Source organism: Aricia agestis, chromosome 14 (genome assembly GCF_905147365.1).
Source record: "Aricia agestis chromosome 14, ilAriAges1.1, whole genome shotgun sequence".
Lineage (NCBI taxonomy): Eukaryota > Metazoa > Arthropoda > Insecta > Lepidoptera > Lycaenidae > Aricia > Aricia agestis.
The window spans coordinates 15,159,203-15,180,629 of record NC_056419.1 but is presented as its reverse complement, the minus strand read 5'-3'; the positions used below and the strand labels follow the sequence as shown (position 1 = coordinate 15,180,629).

Here is a 21,427-nt window from a genome sequence, read left to right as displayed (position 1 = left end):
GATAATTGAAATAATATTATTAATAATATTATTATAATAATAGGAAAAATGATTTGAAGTCAAAAAGAATGTGAATTCTATGTACTTATAGCTAAACATAGTAAGCTAAAGAGTAGATAAGTTGTTATATTAGCTAGATAATGAAGTAGTCGCTCATATTATGTAAAATGTTAGTTACCCACTTCTTCCACTCGTGTCTTCACTCAAAGTAACACGTCATCATTGCTTAACTAGGTACTGTGACATCCACAATTAACATCCAAGTTGTAAAAAACGACCCTGAAAATCAGACTTTAATTATTTAAGAAAGTACTTAATCAAAATAGCTGCAGGTAACTTTATACTTTACTGTGGTCTGTGATCATGTTTGGTGAAAATTGTGTCCTACTCCTGTAGTCTAAGCTACCTCAACAAGATTGTAAACAAAGTTTTGCTATTATAAGAATTAAGCCAAAAATATGGTCACATTGTTTATTCTGAGTAACGGGAATAACTTAAAGATATAAATAATACGCGCAATATAATACAGTAAAGTTTAATATTGGAATTTGGAAAATACGTCATTTCTAAAGGCGGATCGGCTTCACAACAATCATTGTACACTGAAGTAACATCGATACAAAAACCTAAACTAAAATGGTCTCATTCCGCCAATTTCGAACTATCGACTGATAACCGACGACATGCTAACACTTATAATGATCATATTGTCTTTGTAATAGTAGCTTAAAAAATAATAACAAAAAATAGTCTTCTGTGTCGTTCCACCCCAAAAAAGAGGCGTTTCTGAATAAAATACTGGCAACACCGATTATTATAAGTGGCAGCACACATCTTAGGCCGAGATCGCTGGTCCGGATATGTTTAGGGTAGTATAACATTGTAAAACAAACTATTTTACACTTAAAAAGTTACGTAAAACTAATTAACAACTAACATAAAACTAACCTCTAGTTATTTTGAACGAATACTGTATCACTGGACCGATCCAACACAGACACTACACATATTTTTTTTACTTTTTTAACATATTTTAATACCTATACACAGAACACTCAATATGTACACGTTTTAGAATGATAATTCCTGTAATTTTGTTGGCAAATTCACTGGCATACGGTTCATTTACATTTAGATATTGGTATAATAGTAATATCGATCGTTTTAGATGTTATGTAATCATCTTAGTAAATACACTTTTTTAAATCAAAAAAAGACGTCAATTCGTTAATTTTAATCTACACCGCTCCGTCTTGCGGGCGGATATAATTCGAGCCTTACAAAATAATGTCAGTGTACGCCGTTACTAATATTGTATGAGCATTGAGCAGTGTTACATTATCATTCCAAAATATAAATGGTTCCAAAACACTGGTGCAATATGTCACATGACTATTCAAAACGAATACAGTAAATTTCAAATACCAGTACTGTTACATAAAGCCTTGGAATTTTATTCCCTACTTAGGGTGGGTACACAAATGCTTTTTGTAAAATAACACCATAATTATGTCCCCACCCTCGCCTAATCTATATGTCACTCTCACCAACCTACTATGTCACAGCCAAATATTTTTAAACACTCCAAAAATATGAGATTTGGAATACCAAAGGAACCATCGGGACGTATCAGTAACTTAAACTCTTAACATAACTTTATACAGAGTATATCTTAGGGATAAGCGTGCAGCGGCATCGTCTATATACCTTACGAAGCACCAAAAATTTATAATAGCTGCAAAAATACATTAGCAGATATATTATTATAAACATATCCTCAGAATATATTACAATAATCTTTTTCTTTACATCTTTTATACTTTATCAAGTTTATAATATGATAAATGTTATCTTTTTCTTAGTGTTTTGAAGTAAGCTATATTGTTGTAAACGATGATTTGTCATCAAAAATATGAATAAGCCGCTGCACGCTCCACCGAAGTTGGTTGTCGTCACAAACTATTGCGAGGACTATAACTTAAACGTAAAATAGCTAAATTACAGCTTACTTAAACGTAGCAAAACACCCCCAAAAACTTTCGTAGCCAAATTTAATCTACAATAAGATATAACAAAAATAATGTAAGTCTAAAAAATTCGTTTTAATTTCGATCAATACTGTCTGCATTAGTATTTGTGATATAATAGAAAAATACGAAAGGTATCTATATCTTTAAAAGGGCAGTATTTAAATGCATCTTAGGTCATGTAAAATAAACTATGTTGAGCTGAGATCTCGTTCTCTGAGATTCAATGTGATAATGAAGATAATACTTTAATATGAATAGAACAAAGATAAATGGAACAGTACTTTATAGGAAAAATTAACTTTATATAAGCGTTAATTTTATATAAGCGTTATGAAAACTTCAAATTAATGTTTGGAATATATATTATTAATTTTACATAAAGGCTGCCAACTTTAAAGCTTCCTGGCCCCGAAAAAATAGTTTCCAAGTGATAAGTAATTTTGAAATGCCTTAGGCATAAAAGGTCTTAAAAATACTGTAAATTTCAACTTTAACTCTTCTAAATTGACTTGTATCTTTTCAGTCCGTTTGTTTACCGTTACTTTAGAAGCTCTAGCCTATTTCACCCTGTCACCTCAATTCCTCAGCACCTATGAACACTTGGGACGTAATTTTGGTACGATAGTAAAAGAACGGGTACTTACAAGTCTTACATTGTTTTGAGGCGAGACCGCACTAGGCGACACTACGCTGCAGCGGACTACATCCCATAGAAGTTAGAACTGACGTTTTGTGTCGCGTATCAGCGCTGCCGCGTGCGGCTTTAGGGTCAATTCAGACCGCAACGTGACTCTTAGATGCATTTCTAAATTTGCACTGAATTAACAGATTTCGGGAGCGTGAGAGGTCTTGCAAATCTGTCAAATCCATGCAAATTGCGGTTTGCATTGACCATTATGCGAAATAATTGTTGGCCGTCACGTGTCGCGTCGCTTTGCTGCAGTGTAGTTACGCCTAGTGCGGTCTCAACTTTAATATAATACAACCTTACGGCTACACATTTAGTTTGGAAAAAGAACCTCAACTTTTGAACTCGTCCGATGTCTTTACTCCATAAAATATGTTTTTTTTTAACTAAAACTTATTAATCGGGACTTAACGCGACTCATTCTAGTAGTAATGCTACTACATACTTTTTCAGTATGTAGTAGCATTACTACAGCTAGAATAAGTCGCGTTAAGTCCCGATAAATAAGTTTCAATTCATAAAATATGTCCAAAAACGTTGAGCAATATTCTTTTTCACCAACACATACACTAGACACTATACATGTACACTTACAGAGATTTTACACCGAATACACCAACTATTTAAGTACACCACATGTTTACACAGAACACTAAGTTATATGAGCAACATTTTGTATATATACTTTATAAACTGTTATGTCTTGGATTATAATTTATATTATAATCGATGTGTAGATTGGGTAGTGCTTTTTTGCATTTTCAAAAATTAAACTTAGTTTTAAATGTATAACTTATTGTCATCATAATATCAGTACTTTAAAAGGTCCAAAGAAAATTGTATCTAGTTTTTTATTTTTGTAATTGACGAAAAGTAGTTTTAAAATGAGCAACCAGTTTCATCTATATTAGGATATGATGAGTTTTTAATTCCCAAAATACTTGGAAATATATTGAGAAAGTTTTCTAACCATATCTATACTAATATTATAATTGGGAAGAGTTTGTTTGTTTGTTTGTTTGAACGCGCTAATCTCAGGAACTACTGGTCCGATTTGAAAAATTCTTTTACTGTTGGATAGCCCATTTATCGAGGAAGGCTATAGGCTATATTTTATCACGCTAAGACTTATAGGAACGAAGAAATAGATGAAAATGTGAAAAAAAACGGGGGAAATTATATGGAATTGCTTATTATATTATGAACTACTGGAGCAATTTTTATGTTATTTGGCAAACATGAAGAATAGACCACGTGAAGGGACATAGGCCATTTTTTGCTGCAAAATGTACGGTTGCGTGAAATTCCTAAATTACGCAAGCGAAGCCGCGCGGAACATCTATATATATTAAAATCGTAGGAAAGTCAATTGTGTATATTGAATATTTTTGTACAATAAATAATACTTTGGATGTGAACTACTATGGTAACGCGAACGAAGTCGCGGGCAACAGCTAGTCATACATAATAAAACATTAAATTTTGTAAATGTAAGCTAAGTCACATTTGTAAAGCTAAGGTTCAAAAGTCATTGAGATTCATAAGAATCATAAAATTTAAGAAATATCATTGTTCAATATTATTACGTATAAAAGTAATAATAAAATTACTCAAAACTGAGTATTTCGATTCAATATTGTTACCCAAATGTAAAGGAGAAATTGTAATTTTTTGAATTACATATTTTACCCCCATAGGCATAGCGAGGGACGGGTGGAGATAAGGACCTATATAGAATCCTGGCTACGCCCATGTTTACCCCAGTTGGAGCATATATTATTATTCCACGAAAATTCTCTAGTACCACTTTAAAGCGTAGTTACCTAGCTTTGATGAATTGTGCTTAGTAATGTTTAACAAATTTTTAATTTTAATTCAATTGTTTTGAGCTACAAACTTCAAGTTTACTGTAAAATCTTAATTCCTTTTTCAATAAGTGTTAGTATTTTTAATTTACGGTTTCATCATCAATAAATGTATAATGGCTTCCGATTATTTTTTGTAAAAGTCATAAACATAATATTATGATGTTAGGTCAAAATTTTCCACAAAACGAATAAATGCTATCAATACTTTTACAAACATTCAAGCCCTTAAAGCTAGGGCTTATGTTTTGAGCTGAGTTAGCACGAGAAGCTAACCAGTATCACGCGTTTTAGTTTCTTTTTCAGATCTCAAGTAGGCCTCTTGTGCATTTCAATTGAGAACCTAAGGCCGGTATAAATAGTCGGTACTCAAGATGCATCTCGGTCTCAAGACGCGGTTCGGCTCTATGATTGGGCCAAATTTTGACAGCCAACCAATCACAGAGCCTGAATCGTGTCTTGAGACCGAGATGCATCTTGAGTACTGACTATTTATACCAGCCTTAATTAACGAAACTCGAGAATATTATTCGTACGTCGAGACTATGCAGGTTGTTTAAAATTTTATGTTGAATTTGATGTTCGCTCTAAGACTAGAAAATCTTGGTTACGTCCATTCTGAGTAGTTTTTATATTTACTTTTTTATGAGATAAACACGTTTTAAAAATGGTGTCACAAAATTGTGTAATTGTTTAGACACGCATGATAAACTAGAATGGGATTGTTATAAGAATATTGATCTACGAACAAGGTTTTGGCGAGTGAAGCGCCGACTAGTGGAGCAAAGCCTCGACTAATGTCCAGTCGCTTAAGACGTGGACAACTTGACCACCAATACATACGGTACCTATATAATATGTAATTGTCCATGATCCTGTTCTTTAGCGTTTGTGCTTTTGTAGGCGTGGCTTAGTTTCCGTGCCACTTTGTGGCAACTAGAATCTGACGAATTTTGTCGAGGCTCTGTCGCGTTAGTTTATAGCTAGCGCGACGAAGCTGCTTAGTACTGTAGTCAAAACCATGACACGTACTGAATTTATGGCACTTTTGTGTCAATATAATGTTGTTTATCTCAAGGTTTTGATTATAGTTTGACAAAACAAAGCTACGACTTCGTCGTATCTACACGACGAAGCTACGTCTTCGTCACGTCTACACGGCGAAGCAACGACTTCGTCTCGTCTACACGGCGAAGCAATGACTTCGTCGCGTCTACACGGCGACACAACGACTTCGTCGCGTCTACACGGCGAAGCTACGACTTCATCGCATTTACACGTCGAAGCTACGACTTCGTCGCATTTACACGGTGAAGCAACAACTTTGTCGCGTCAACATGGCGAAGCAACTACTTCGTCGCGTCAACACGGCAAGGCAGCGACTTCATTGCGTTTTCACGGCGAATCAACGACTTCGTTACGTCTTCACGACAAAGCCTTTACTTCATCGCGTCTACACAACGAAGCCTTTACTTCGTCGCGTCTACACAACCCGTTCACTTGTGCTCATGATGTTGGGGGTGGAGCTGCGGCGGCGGCATGAGCGGCGGCGGGTAGGGCGGGTAGGGGGTGTACTCCTCCTCGTAGACGTAGGGCATCATCATCATGTCGTCGACGGGGTAGTAGGGCACGGGGTAGAGCGGCGGCGGGTACAGGTACGGCACGGGCATCATCGGCGTCTCAACCACTACGTCTTCGTACGGACGGGTATCCGGTCCGCGCGGAATGTAACTGAAAACACAAATTACTCAATTAAGTATATATTTAATCAACAGTCAGCATCCATACTTCCATACTAATCATACAAACATACTACTCAACGTACGGGAGATACGTTACGATACGTACCCGGAAAAGGAGATCACAGGGTTCTTTATATCCTGGAAAAATGTACGGTTTACACAAGATAAACGAATTTTACGCAAAGGAGTTCCGGGCGTCATCTAGTGTTGATAATAATAACTTCCACACCGGCATAGACATCGGTTTCGGTGACGGTGGCCGGTTTCATTGAAACCAGGCCAGTTACGCAGGAGTCATTTTAGAGTGTCCAAGTGTGTGCGCAGTACACAAGAGCACTCTCTATTCCTTTTACTCTAATAACCCAGTGGGACGGGAGACCGACACGACTGGCGCAGGACAGACTTTTTACATGCCCATTCGACGCATGGATCGTCTTACTTTTCAGACAATCAGGTGATCAGCCTGCATTGTCCTACTCAAACTTGAAAATAACATGTTTCCAACGCGGGAATCGAACCCACGACCTCCAAGTCAAAAGCCGCGATCCACCACCACTGGACCACGGAGGCGGTTGCTGTTGATATACTTAAGGCTAAAGAGTAAAGTAAAAGTAAGTATTTTGACTAAATAAAACAAAATTATATGAGAATAAGAAAGATTTGATTGCATTGATAAATAGGCGTAGGGATGTGACGACCCCACCGCCCGCCTGATGGTAGTTCTGTCTCACAATAATTAGTGTGGGATAGATCTAACATCAAGCGCAGTTAGTCAACCGAAGGATGGCGGTAAAACCATCAACGATAGGGTCAGTGAAGAAATCCATGGTCATCAATGGGCTGCAGCATTGATGGTTTGATTCATTGGCACCCTGTCAGATTGCCAATCCGCGTGCTCCGCGTGGCAATTATGAGCAAATGCCTCTTATGAAACGCACCAGAAAAAGATGGCCCCTAGTTCCCGGTAGCGGTACTATTCCTGGCCACGGTAGCGGCCATGGTAACGGCACTGCCAGGGGTGCTAAGAATCTCCGGGCTACGGATCGTTACCACCAACTGGACCTGGCGACGTACAACGGACGAACGCTTAGACTCGAAGACCACCTAGTCGAACTGGAGGTAGAATTGGAAAAAATCCGTTGGCACGTATTAGGGTTGTGCGAGGTCCGAAGACAAGGGGAAGACACCATGACTCTGCCATCGGGTCACCTTTTCTACTTCCGAGAGGGAGATCATACATCCCGGGGCGGCGTGGGATTCCTCGTCAACAAATCTCTCGTTGACAACGTTGTCGAGATCTCGAGTGTGTCGGAGAGGGTAGCGTACCTTGTTTTGAGACTCACCGATAGGTATTCTCTCAAGATAGTACAAGTGTACGCACCAACCTCGACACATTCCGATGACGAAGTGGAGACCATGTACGAAGACATCCCCAAGGTCTTAAATACCACCCCTAAGACCCACTTCAATGTTGTCATGGGAGATTTTAACTCCAAAGTAGGAGTACGAGCTAGCGGCGAATCTTGCTTGGAACAGCACGGTGTTGGGATTCTAAACCGCAGGGGGCAAATGCTGGTCAACTTTCTCGAAAAAGAGGGGCTCTTCTTGATGAATTCCTTCTTCAAAAAGAAGCCCCAAAGAAAGTGGACATGGCGAAGCCCTGACTCTGTGGTAAGGAACGAGATAGATTTCATCATTACGGATCGGAAGTATATATTTAGGGATGTCTCTGTGATCAATATGTTCAATACCGGTAGCGATCACCGACTACTGCGAGGATCCTTGAGTGTATGCTTCAAACTCGAAAGAGCCCATATGCTGAGGTCTACTCTCCGACCCAACTCCCAACAATCCGTCGCTGACACCCAGAAATTTCAGTTACAACTGAGAAATAGGTTCGACGCTCTTAACATCTCGGAAACTACAATGGAAGTTGACGAGGCTTTAAATGCAATTGTGGAGAGCATACGGGTCGGAGGTGAAAGGTTTTGCAGGCCCAAGCATGCGGGCAGGAAATCCAAACTTTCGGATGAGACACTCAAACTTATGAGGGAACGGAGGGAAAACACGGACTCGGGTTCGACAGATGTAAAACTTCTCTCGAGGCGAATACGGAAACTTATACGTAGAGATCTTCGCCGCTCGAATACGCTGGAAATCACGGAAGCGATTGAGCGGAATAGAGGGTCTAAAGTTATCGTAAGGCGCCTCGGGAGGAGTCATCTGACGAAGGTGAAGAATAGCTGTGGCCAAATCGTTTCCTCACGAGGGGGGGGTTCTGTCCGAGATCGAGGATTTCTATAGCCGCTTGTATGCTTCACATGCTTCGCAACCTGATCCTCGTGATGACGACCCGCGTGCCAAACTCACCCGGCATCTTTCTGGCGAGCTTCCTGACGTCAGTATAGGCGAAATCGGATTGGCTCTAAAACAACTTAAAGGAGGAAAGGCCCCGGGGAGGGACGGAATTACGATCGAACTTCTCAGAGCGGGAGGCGAACCCATCTTGAGAGAGCTTCGTAAAGTCTTTAATTTTGTCCTTCAACGGGGAGTTTCCCCCGAAGAGTGGCTTAAAAGCGAGGTGGTTCTCTTTTTTAAGAAGGGCGATAACACCCTTCTTAAAAATTATAGACCCATCTCGCTTTTGAGTCACATATATAAGTTGTTTTCTAGGATCATCACGAATCGCCTATCCAATAAACTTGACGAATGCCAGCCACCGGAGCAGGCTGGGTTTCGCAGAGGCTTTAGCACCATAGACCATATTCACACCTTAAGGCAAGTTGTACAAAAGTCACATGAGTACAGGCAGCCATTGTGCCTTGCCTTTGTGGACTATGAGAAGGCTTTTGACTCTGTTGAGACCTGGGCTGTTCTGGAAGCCCTGCAACGATGTCAAGTCGATTGGCGTTACGTCGAAGTTTTGAAAGGTCTATATAATGCCGCGTCTATGTCCGTCCGAGTACAGGGGGCCACAACAAGGCCAATCTATTTGCATCGAGGAGTGAGACAGGGGGATATTATTTCCCCGAAACTGTTCACAAATGCGTTAGAGGACGCCTTCAAGACCCTAAACTGGAAAGGACGTGGCATAAACGTTAATGGCAAGTACCTCTCACACCTTCGTTTCGCTGACGATATCGTCATATTAGCAGAATCGTTGGGAGGACTTGCAGGAAATGTTGAACGACCTAAATGAATCTTCCCGGCGGATCGGTCTCGGGATGAACTTGGACAAGACGAAAGTCATGTTCAACGAACATGTTCTCCCGAAACCGGTTGCAGTTAACGGTGTCTTTCTCGAAGTCGTAACGGAATATGTCTATTTGGGGCACATACTGCAGGTAGGTAGACATAACTTCGAGAGAGAAACCGATAGGAGGATACAGTTGGGTTGGGCAGCATTCAGGAAGCTAAGCCACATTCTCACGTCGCATATTCCGCAGAGCTTGAAGACGAAAGTCTTCGATCAATGCGTGCTTCCCGTTATGACCTACGGGGCGGAAACCTGGCCTTTTACAGCAGGGCTAGCTCGTAAGTTTTCCGTCGCTCAGCGTGCTATGGAACGCGCTATGCTCGGAGTTTCTTTGGCGGATAAGCTTCGAAATGAAACAATTCGTCAAAGAACTAAAGTCACCGACATAGTGCAGAGAATCAGTACGCTGAAGTGGAACTGGGCTGGTCACGTAGCTCGAAGAACAGACGATCGCTGGAGTAAACTTACTCTGGAATGGAGACCAAGGCTGGGAAATCGGGGTGTAGGTCGACCTCCAACTAGGTGGGACGACGATCTCCGCTTAGTTGCAGGCCCATGTTGGATGCGAGTAGCAGGAGATCGGTCATCTTGGCGTTCATTGAGAGAGGCCTATGTCCAGCAGTGGACGACTATAGGCTGATATGATATGATGATAAATATTGTTGTAAATTTTTACAAGATAATAACAGAAAATTTTACTAATATGCCCAAATTTTCTGTATATGTATTTATTTCTGCGTGTTAACATAATTATTAGATAGGGACTGTATACACAATTTGATTTTTTTAATTAGTAACAAGAATGTGGGTTTTAGCTTACCGGTTATTCGGACCCTTGTTGTTTTGTGCGTTGTTGTGTCCCTTGTTGTGGTTGTTATGGTTGTTATTTTGATTACCATCCTGGTTATTACGTTTGAACCTGGAATTAAGACATCACATCAAATTAACTGTTACCAACCTTGATTCACCATCGCACGCGGGCCTTCGATCTTGTATTGTTGTCGTGGTCATATAGAAGATTTGATCGTTTTGAAAATATGCGTGCATGATTGACAGTCTATAGTCCAAATCATGGTTTGGGCGGATGAATAATATAAATCGTTTTCCCGATGTGGGCAACTAAACGGGCGGCTACTTTACCTAGGTCCGAGCAGCGGGCGTTGCGCGGTCTTGGGCGGCGGCGGCTTGGTGTCCGGCTTGTGCTTGTGCTCGTGTCCTGACCCAGATAGCGACATCTGCTGCATGTCCTGATAAATACAATAGGCAGTTAGCACCAAGAACGTTATGGAAGACTTTATTTATTTTTATACTAGAATCAAGTGTTTAGTGACTATAGATACACTTTTAATTCTACAGTTGACAAGAAAAAACGAAGCAAAGGAATAGCAGCGCCTTACATTTACACAGCCTTATGTTACATTCAACATCTTAAAGCCATTATAAAACTGGTGAGTACCGACAATATCATAAAAGGGCAAGATCTAGTGGCACTCGCATGATGATTATCACGACACCTTTGTATGATTTCGGTATCATCACATTCCTATAAACATACAATCTTAGCACATTATCAAAGAGAGACACTATCAGAGAAGTTGATTCCTAGGCAGATGGCGGACCTAGTAAGTAATTGGTTGCTTTAAGTCAAACCCATCCGACCGATCACAGCTAACATTGATGACATGATCCAACCAGTTTGACTGGCTAAGAATCAATTTCCTCAATGGTACATACAAAATTTCATTAAAATCGGTTGAGCCGTTTTGTAGGAGTTCATGCACTAACACTGTGATACGAGAATTTTATATATAATATATTAGATATATTTAACTCACATGAGCAAGTTGTACGGCGTTATTGTAGGGCGCGGGCGGCACGTGCGGGACGGGGGGCGGCGCAGGAGGCGGGGGGCCGTACGTCGCCCACACACACTCCACGCCCACGTTGTAGAAGTAACGCAGCGTCGCCAGATCTATATTACAGTGGTATATAAATGAGAATCTTAAAAGGCGATTTTTTTCCATTTGTCTGACAAAAAATGTTCCATTCCTTGGACAGTCATGTAAAAAACTGTCCTATGCCTAATCTTTCGCCAGTCGCGTTAATCATCCGTCCAACTGAGCAGAGAGTAAAGGAGGAGAGTTTTAAAGCATTGCGTAAATGGTCTGGTTTTAATATAACCAGCAACTGTCACCGAAAATGTTATAGAAGGCATGTGGGCCATATAATTAACTGAGACGGCCGGCCTGGTTTCAACTTGCATTACTTATATGTTACTGGTGACCGTCACCGAAACCAGTCCGAGAGGCGTTATATAACTGACCGTTCATGGGCAGGTCGGCCGCGTGCGGGTGCACGGAGCGCTGCGCGTGCGCATTGACGGCGGGCGGCGGCGGCGGCGGCGCGTACGGCGGCGCGTAGGGCGGCCGAGCGGGCGCGCACCACACCACCGACTTGCCGCACGTGTACGCGCAGTTCGGTACGCCGGCGGCTGGAATTACAGACAGTTTCTTACAACTCTTACATTCCGCTTACAATTATAGGTCAGGTTCCTGTCAGTGGCGAACTATAACATCCAGGGCCCGTGGCAAATTGATAGGGCCCTAACAGTAATAATCGTCACGTTAACAATAAAACAATGTATAAAAAAATCTGACTTTGATACACTTACGGGCATACGCGGGGGGAGGCGCGGCGGGCGTGGTCGCTCTGCCGGTGTTCTGCACCACGTGACCACCCATGTCACCGCTCGCTCCGGGCTGAAACACAAAAATATCGTATTTTGATGCAGCCCTAGATTTATGTATAGGCAGTATAGGCCATGGCGGCAGCGTCCTATGAGTTCGTACATAAGGGCGTCAGAAATAATGTGGCCTAATAATACTCCTGCTATGTCTTGATAATTAGTTTTAACCGATCTTTCGTATCGAATGAGAATATAAGTACAGCAGGCTCGCTAGCTGAGTAAATGGATAGGTGATAATGTGTCTAAAATTTATGACAAGTCTGATCGAGTGCTAAATACCTGAAAGGCTTGTTGCACTTGTGTCAACCAGTGAACTTGTGAGCACCAAGCGCTAACCACTGAGCCACAGAGCTTGTCAAATAGCTAAGACGGCTGTCTAAGGCTTCTTATAGACGAACGGTATTTGTCGACGCGTGCCGTCAACGCATGCCGCCGACAAGTGTAAAAAAAAATCAATGAAACAGAGGGGTTAGTGCGAGTTTTATTCGATCATACGCATCGAGCGCGTAAACGCGAATTTATATGGGATCAAAGCAGTATCCACGTTAGCCAGTAGATAGCGCTGCTTTGATCCCATATAAATTCGCGTTTACGTGCTCGATGCGTATGATCGAATAAAACTCGCACTAACCCCTCAGAAGTCAGCGACTGCCGTCGACGCGTGCCGTCGACAAGTGTTGTTCGTCTGTAAGAAGCCTTAGCTACTTGAGGAATTATATATTTATTAATACATATGAAACTATTATCTATTTTTCACCATATTCACGTGGCATACCTGAGCGTGATGGTTCTCCGGGGGCGCGCCGTTGGGCGGGGGCGGCGCCGGTGCGATGTCGTGGGGCGGAGCGCCCGCGGGCCGGCAGTCCACCATCAGGGGCAGGGCTTTCACGTCAACCTGCGAATGAACAGGAGTTTTAGTCAAAATACTGAGATAAGGCACAAAAAATGTTCAGTGTGTCATGAAATGCTCTGTCTCGGCGTTTTGGACTATTGTTTTTTTTATTTATTTAGATGATTATCAATCATCTAAATAAATAAAAAAAACAATAGATGAATTGATGATTTGTTTCATTGTATGATTGATGAGATGAATGGACGATAGTTAATAACACAATCATTGTCATACTCGAGAGCATTTTAATGTGCTAAAGAAAATTCTAGTTTCTTCCTCGCTAGGAAAAAAATATGTTTGTTTGACAATAACTGTTTTGCTACAGTAAACTAGTAATATACATAAAAGTCTACAACTACTATTTTGCTAACTACAACAATATACAAATGACGATATGGTTTTATATAAATAATATTTAGTAATTTTAACTTATGATTTCTAGAATGTTACACCCCAGACAAAATATTTTCTAACTCCCCTGATATATGACACCCCTCGCCCCTTTCGAAAAATTCACATTATGTATGATAATTGATAAATGATAATATTTTGACTGGGTTGTATGTAACACATAGCTTACAAATCTAACTATTACTAGCTACAACTAAGGACAGGAATGAAAATAAAATCCCTTCAAAACTACGTGTAGCACAATTTTTTCTACAACTACCCTACAATCCTTTAAAGACATAAAAACTGTTTATAAACTAACAGGCATCGTCTCAAAGTTCACTAGGTCGTAGTGAGGATACAACTCTGATTTTTCTTCCTTCCAATCCAGTTTTTTCTTGTCCTGTTCCTCAATCTTTGCCTTTCGCACTTTCGAGTTTTGTTTCCGTGCTAAATTACCTAGCACAAAACAAAGCGATCATATAAGCATGTCTTTATGTTGTATCAAACATTATAATGAAAAAAGAAAGTATAAAAATCTTCAAATCCCACCTAGCTGCGGCAGCATTTGGCTCAAGAATTTGGCTTGGGAGTAGCGGTACGGTGGTGCCCAGGGTTTTATCTCTTCCACGGGCAGAGGTTGGAGCTGCTCGTACAGAACCGTCTTCTTCTCTCCCAGCTCCTCGATGAAGACCAGGCACGGTCCTCGTTCGGGGAGCATCTCCTGGATGTGGCAGCGGTAGGCCACCGGCTGATCGGGGGTGAGCTTGCACAGACATTTCACACCAACTTGAAGAGTACTACCGTCGGAATACCGCGCGCCGTAACGTAACTCTGCAAACATAGCTTGCAAGTCACAATACATCATAGTTCTACTAAATGAATCTAAGCTTAAGAATAACATTTTTTTAGCTGTATAAAATAGATACGAGGTTTTCCACGAGGACATAATACTTAAAGGTTGTAACATAATATAAACTTATAAAGCATTCTAAATATGTGCGCTTTTATAATTTTGGACGTGGCGGTAATATCGTGGACGTCCGCGGTAAAACGATAACATAGGGAATTCTGAACCGCACAAAACGTCCGCGGTGCGTAATAGGTCCCAGAATTATAAAAGCGCACAATATGTATACATATAAATTACTTTGGTCTGTACATTAATTAAGCACTATAACTCTATCCTCTATTGATTTTGTCGTTGTATTGGTAATTTTATTTAGTAAAGGGTGTACCTCTTCTCATTTCGCTCCAGACATCAAATTCAATGTTACGGTATATATCGGGATCTAGGGCTTTGGCTACTTTGTAAGGGAACGGCGTTATACCGTTGTCTAGCAAATCTTTAGCGCTATTTATGTTCAAACACTGAACGCACACATTTTCTAGCTGTATCAAGCTGCGGTTTAACACAAATATACTCAGGGACTCTTTCAAGAGGCTATCCTTCTCTATATCTTCAGTATAATGCTTACATTTTAATGCTAGAGTATTATTATTCTTATCTCTATTGTCGGATGGGGCTTCGATAAATATTTTGGCCCTATCTTTCTGTTTCTTACGTCTCTCGAGTTCGTCACTCATGAAGAACTCTAGGCTGTTGTTAGCGGCTTTGTCGTGGAGCATTTTGTCAATCGCATATGGCAAGTCTTTCATTTGGTACACACCATCATAGAGTATTTTATATACCAGAGCTAAAAAACATATGGGGATAAAAAAAGCACAATTAAATATTCAAAGAAAAACAAACATCTTACCTAAATGGCCAAAATCTTTCAAAGCTGCATTAAATAAAGCAAAAATATCTTATTAATAATAAACGTAAAATTTTCATAATTTAAAGAAAGATACACTAACAATATTAAAATATTTAAGCAGAGTATTAATTATTCTAGATCTACAATTGGCTAGCCTGGAACTAACGTGGTCTATGTAACATTTTAGGCTAAATCCATCTAAGAGCATTTTTGAACTTAAAAACAATAAATCATTCCCAGCAAAAGTGGTCTATGTGTCCATTCGTCACCAAAGTTAGGTTATCATTAAAATACCAGTTTAGAATTGATTGATTTTTTTTTAATATTAATTTCTAAAGTGGTCTAACTACCATTATGTAACATAGACCACTTTGTTCTTATAAGTTTGTAAATTCTAAAGTGGTGTTTAAGAATAATTTACATTAAAAACCTAAATAAGAGATTAAAATAAACGAAAACGTCAATAGGTATACTAATAACGTTAGAGCAATGATATTCTATGTTACTAACGTAACTAGATTGGAAGTTTACGGTAGCAACGCGTTGCCACTTCGAAGATGCCTGCAGGCATATCTCACATACATAATGACATAACGAATATATGACTTGACATTGTCTTTTGAACAAAAAAGTGGTTACGCATTTCTCCTGATGGAAAGCAACTTCCGTCGCCCATGGACACTCGCAGCATCAGGCGAGCTGCAGGTGCGTTACCGATCTTTTAAGAGGAAATAGGGTAATAGGAAATAGGGGGGGAGGGTAGGGATGGGAAGGGAAGAGAATAGGGGAGGGTAGGGAAGGGATAGGGGATTGGGCCTCCGGTAAACTCACTCACTCGGCGAAACACAGCGCAAGCGCTGTTTCACGCCGGTTTTCTGTGAGAACGTGGTATTTCTCCGGTCGAGCCGGCCCATTCGTGCCTAAGCATGGCTCTCCCACGTATAAGACATTGCTACTCTAGTATTTTAGAAACTCATTGCGTTAGAGAATATTACTACATGTCAATTAATTTAGTTTTTATAATCTGGTAACACTTGTTCATGTCACTGTCGCGCGGTCAGTAATGTTACTGTGACGTAAGTAAATATTTTTGAAATACCGTCAGTTAACCGATTTTTGTGATTCTGATTCGTCCCGTTGTTCGTGGTAAATAATTAAAATAGTTACACACAGCTACAATGGCTTCAAATTGTGGAGAAAATTCACCAGATGAACCGTCTACTTTGGATGGACGACGTAGAATTATTTCTACACTAAGAGATGCCACATTGCGATATTACGTTGCGAGCGACTCTGAATCTGATTTTAGCTCTACTAGCGATGGCGATTTGTATGTGCCTAGTGTTCCCGATAGTAATTCAAGTGAAAATGAAGGTATGTATATGGACCATAAAGACTTTTTGTTAGTTTTATTTAAGACAATTTTGGATAATTTTATTGTTATTTTTAGAGACTGTGACTGCAATACATAACAGCTTAATACAATCTGATAATATGCAAAACCTGGGAGATAGCACTGAGAGTAGTCCAGCTACTGTGTCAAATCAATCAAGAGGGCGTAAGAGGCAGAGACATGAGCACACTTGGGGAAAAATGTAAGGGAAGGAATATGTAAATACGAGAGGTAATACTGTTCCAGCCAAGGTATTTGCAGCTGTAGAATGTACATGTCGACTGAAGTGCAGTGAAAAGGTACCCTCATCCACTCAAAAAGAAATCCATGATGCATTCTATAATTTAGGCACTTGGGATAGTCAAACTGTTTGGTTGTGTAGTGCAGTAACCATCTCAGCTCCAAAACGACCTCGAAAAAGATCGACAAATCGGTCACCAAGCCGCAAGCAACACACTCGCCAGTTTACCCTCAACAACTTACATGTGTGTAAAAAATTATTTTTAAGTGTTCTGCAAATCAGTAATCATCGTATAGATTATGCTTTGCAAGTAAAGCAAACATCATCTATCACAAATATTCCAGCTAAAGATCAGAGAGGACGTAAAATACCAGAAAATAAAGTGAATGAGGAGAAACTGGGATGGATAAGAGAGCACATACAATCTTTCCCTAAATACACAAGCCATTAGAGAGAGATCGTCTGATCGGGAATATTTAGCGCCAAATTTGAACATAAGTAAAATGTACAAATTGTTTGTAGAGAAATGCCAAGCATAAGGTAAGGAAATATTGAAAAAATCCTTGTATGAAAAGGTGTTCAGGACAGAATTCAACTTACACTTTTATATACCCAAGAAAGATACATGTAAGACATGGGATGAATTCCAAGTTAAATTAGTTGCAGAGAAAGATATTGAAAAGTGTTTGCAAATCAGACAAGAATTGGATACACATACAAATCTGGCCAGAAAAGCAAGAGAGATTTTAAATATGCATAAGCAAGCCAGTCTTTCACCTCAGAGTGCAGAAGTGTTGATTACTTTCGACCTAGAAAGGACTCTTCCACTTCCTCATTTAAATACAGGAGAAGTATATTATTTGAGGCAGCTTAACATGCTTAATTTTGGCATACATGCTTACCAGCATGATGGAGAACGAGTTTTAATGAACCTGTGGTATGAGACTACAGGAGCGAGAGGATCTCAAGAAGTCACGTCGTGTTTGTATTTTTACTTAAAGAATCATATTGATGACCATGCAACAAGGCTAAATCTATTTAACCGAAACTGGAATGTTATGTTTTTTGTGATGTTTATGGTAAATGCTTTACCAAACATTAGCGAAATATGTGTTCATTACCTCATTACGGGCCACACATATTTGCCGAATGATGGTGATTTCTCATTCATAAGTAGGGCTCAAAAAAAAGAAAGCCATGTATATACACCTAATGAGTGGCATGAATTGATAAAAAACTGTAGAAAACATAATCCGTTTGGTGTTAATAACATGGTGGGAAAATTTGTATCATTTGATCAACTGCAGCCAATGTTTAAAGAGTATCAGAATTTAGTGGCTCAAGGTGCTATGATTTCGAGAGTGAGGAAAGCTAAGTTTGTAAAAAATCAATCTGAGATGTATTATAATGATGATTATTCTGAAATATATAAATCAGTGGACTTAAAGAAACCTACTGTAAACTTAGAAGAGTTCTTGGTATTTTTGCGGAATTTCGAACCAACTAATGACAGTGATATTCGTGCCTTGTCGTTTAAAAAAATGCAGGATATTAAGAAAATGTTAAAATTTGTACCACCGGTTCATCACCCTTTTTACCTCAACCTTCCCCATAAAAATCGTAGAGGTGAAAATGAAAATGAATCACAAGATGCTTTGCCAGCACTTCGTGATAACAGGCAGAATGATAATAATTAACAATATCCTGCCTGTCATCACGAAGTGCATGATTCATTTTCAGTTTCACCTCTACGATTTTATTAATAAAGGTTTTTTGATTAATATGACCAATTTTTTTATTTTAATCGTTATTTCCCCTTATGCAATTTGGGGTTTTCTAAATTGCCATAGTTCTAAAGTGGTCTAAAAGACAACTTTCCTTATTTTAATTTATTTTTTTTCGTTTAATATCCTAATTATCACGAAAATTACATATGGATAGCTAAGTTATATATTTAACTACAGTATAAATGTTTAACATCAGCAGAACATACATTCATAAGCACATTGTGACTTCAAACGCGTTTCGTTTGATTACAGAAAATAATTATATTGTATCATAGACCACTTTAGTTCCAGGCTAGCCAATTACGAGTAGACGTTGAATACATAGTTATTTACTGTTCAAATTTTTTTTTGTATCTGTTACATATATTTTTTTTCTTCTTTGAAAAATTCTTAAGACCCAGTAATAAAACAAGTTTTGCATCATCAGTCATCACCTTACAACCACTGATACTGAGAACAATTGCTAGCTCATAAGAATAATGTTTATATGGTAAGAAATAATATTATGTATTTAAGAATAACTTACATTGACAGTAGGCAGAATTATCAATATGATCTTTAGTATATACGGCATCAAAGTGTTTATTTTCAGGAGTATAGAATAGGTATATCACACTTCCGTAGCCATTGCACATTTTGGTTTGTGAACCCTTAGTAGCTTCAAATATTATAAAATCTCGTCTGTAACATTACCAATAATCTTATAAAGTTTTTAACAATTCAAATGTTTAATAACTACTAATAATTAAAACTAAGGAAACGTAACTCCCATACTTCAACCATTTTGAAGTTCCTTTTCGCACACTAAAATATGACAATAGATACAAAACACTAACACTCAAATTGACGAAAGAAAGCCATTGAAAATAATTGTCACTTCAATATTATATACACAAAATTGTGTACCGAATACATGCATAGACTAGTATGAATGTATTTCGGTCTCATTTTGTAGACTCGCGGAACAAATTTTTGACACAGTTACTCTTCCCTAGTTTTTATTATTCATAGTTGAATAATGAATTGCAGACATAAATGATAGATGTAATACTGTTTTTAATAATTATATACATAGTAATAGAATTAGTGCAATAATCACAGAGATATTATAACTTATGTCTTAATGTTTGGAAAACAAAATTACTAATCAAAAACTATAATGAATTTTAGTAACTGGATAAAAAGTAATAAAGTTTTATGCAGTAAAACCGTCAAGTAGCAAACTCAATATGACGTTTTATTGATTCCTATTAGAACATATTATGTTAAAAGCTGAAAAAGTTATAACACAAAATAACTGTTTAGTACTAGATGTTGGCTGTGATGCAATTCAAATGCATCAAAATTTTATTTTATTATGGAGAAATTATGAATTTATCCTAAAAAAAACTATCTCTAACTACTATCTGTTCTAGGGACACAAATATCTACATACCTCATTAACATTAAGACAAGCCAGCTAAATATTTAAAGCTAACAGACAGACACACTTTCACATTGATAATTAGTATGGATTACTTGTGACCTACCCTAGTTGCCCAGCCCCATTTGCAATTAGTACAATAAAGTGTGGCACATCTAAAAATAGACCACCCTGGGATTTACATGAATTATGCAAATATTATGTACATTGTAGAGAGTGACTTTTGAAAAGAGTTTTAGTTTTTAGTTAGTCAACAGGATTATAATTATCATAAAATAAAATTAATAAAAATATTTAAACACATATCAATAACATATATGATGATCATGTACATAATATTATAATGACAGTTTAAATGAACAGTGATATTCAAAGAAATAATGTTTATAAATATAAATAAGTACCTACCTATAATATTATGCTACATATTTTACTGTTTAAATTCTTACCTAAACAAGTGGCTCATAGCTGTTACCTCAAGGAGCCCGCCCCATTCGGTCGGGTTTGACATCTCCTTTATGTAATTCTCAAATGGACAAATCAATGACTACAAAACAAAAAATAAATTGAAATTATGAGCCCCGAAAAATAAAAAGTTAGAAAAAACAGTAACAAACATCCTACCCCTTCGAAGAGATGCCGTTTCGATGTCATAAAATTAATAGTATTCATGCGAACTTTGTGAAAATAGCGCTGAGAGCTGTATACATTTTCTGATACGGCCCTGAACAGACAACTCGCATCTCTTGCTATGTGCTTACGAAAGAAACCCATCTCGTCGAGCCAGCGATCGGGCTCAGACGATTTCTTTTGTATTTTCCAAGGCATACGGTATCTAAGCGGAGACGACATAGTGCCGACCGCCGAGTACCGACCCGCTAACAATCTGTAGTTAAACAAAAAGAATGCACAACACATTTCAAACACATTTTTTTTGTTTATATAATACATTATTCACATAAAACCATATCGTAGCTTTTGCATGATAAATCTATAGCTATGTATTATCGCCTTTCAGCGTAAACAACTGAAAACACGTGCACACAGATCACTATTTAGTTAAATCTACTATCTAAACTCACCAGATAAACTTTCTTAAGCTGCAAACATTAGTTCTGATAGAAAACAATTATATTTTACAGAATTTTACGATGATAAAGATATTTGAAAACAAATTTGCACGTGCCAAAAACAACCGACATGAACCGGCGGGA

The 21,427-nt window shown here is 38.7% G+C and overlaps 1 protein-coding gene across 1 annotated transcript; it reads right to left on the bottom strand.

Annotated features, from left to right (window-relative positions):
* Positions 1-5,042: 5,042 nt before the first annotated feature.
* LOC121733750 (protein ovarian tumor locus-like) lies at positions 5,043-21,113 on the bottom strand. The gene is made up of 13 exons (XM_042124099.1): positions 20,838-21,113; positions 20,663-20,760; positions 19,317-19,471; positions 14,848-15,306; positions 14,162-14,443; positions 13,932-14,068; positions 13,103-13,222; positions 12,253-12,340; positions 11,905-12,072; positions 11,417-11,553; positions 10,722-10,828; positions 10,402-10,500; positions 5,043-6,314 (listed from the first exon to the last, which is right to left on the bottom strand). The coding sequence occupies exons 1-13, from the start codon at positions 21,063-21,065 to the stop codon at positions 6,080-6,082; spliced, it is 2,313 nt and encodes a 770-aa protein (XP_041980033.1). The 5' UTR covers positions 21,066-21,113; the 3' UTR covers positions 5,043-6,079.
* Between the last annotated feature and the right edge of the window lie 314 nt (positions 21,114-21,427).

Coding starts and splice junctions, on each gene's coding strand:
- LOC121733750 (XM_042124099.1), bottom strand. CDS start 21,065: ATGTCGTCTCCGCTTAGATACCGTATGCCTTGGAAAATACAAAAGAAA. Junction 20,761..20,837: donor AACGGCATCTCTTCGAAGGG/GTAGGATGTTTG, acceptor TTTGTTTTGTAG/TCATTGATTTGTCCATTTGA. Junction 15,307..19,316: donor TAATTCTGCCTACTGTCAAT/GTAAGTTATTCT, acceptor TATGTTTTTTAG/CTCTGGTATATAAAATACTC.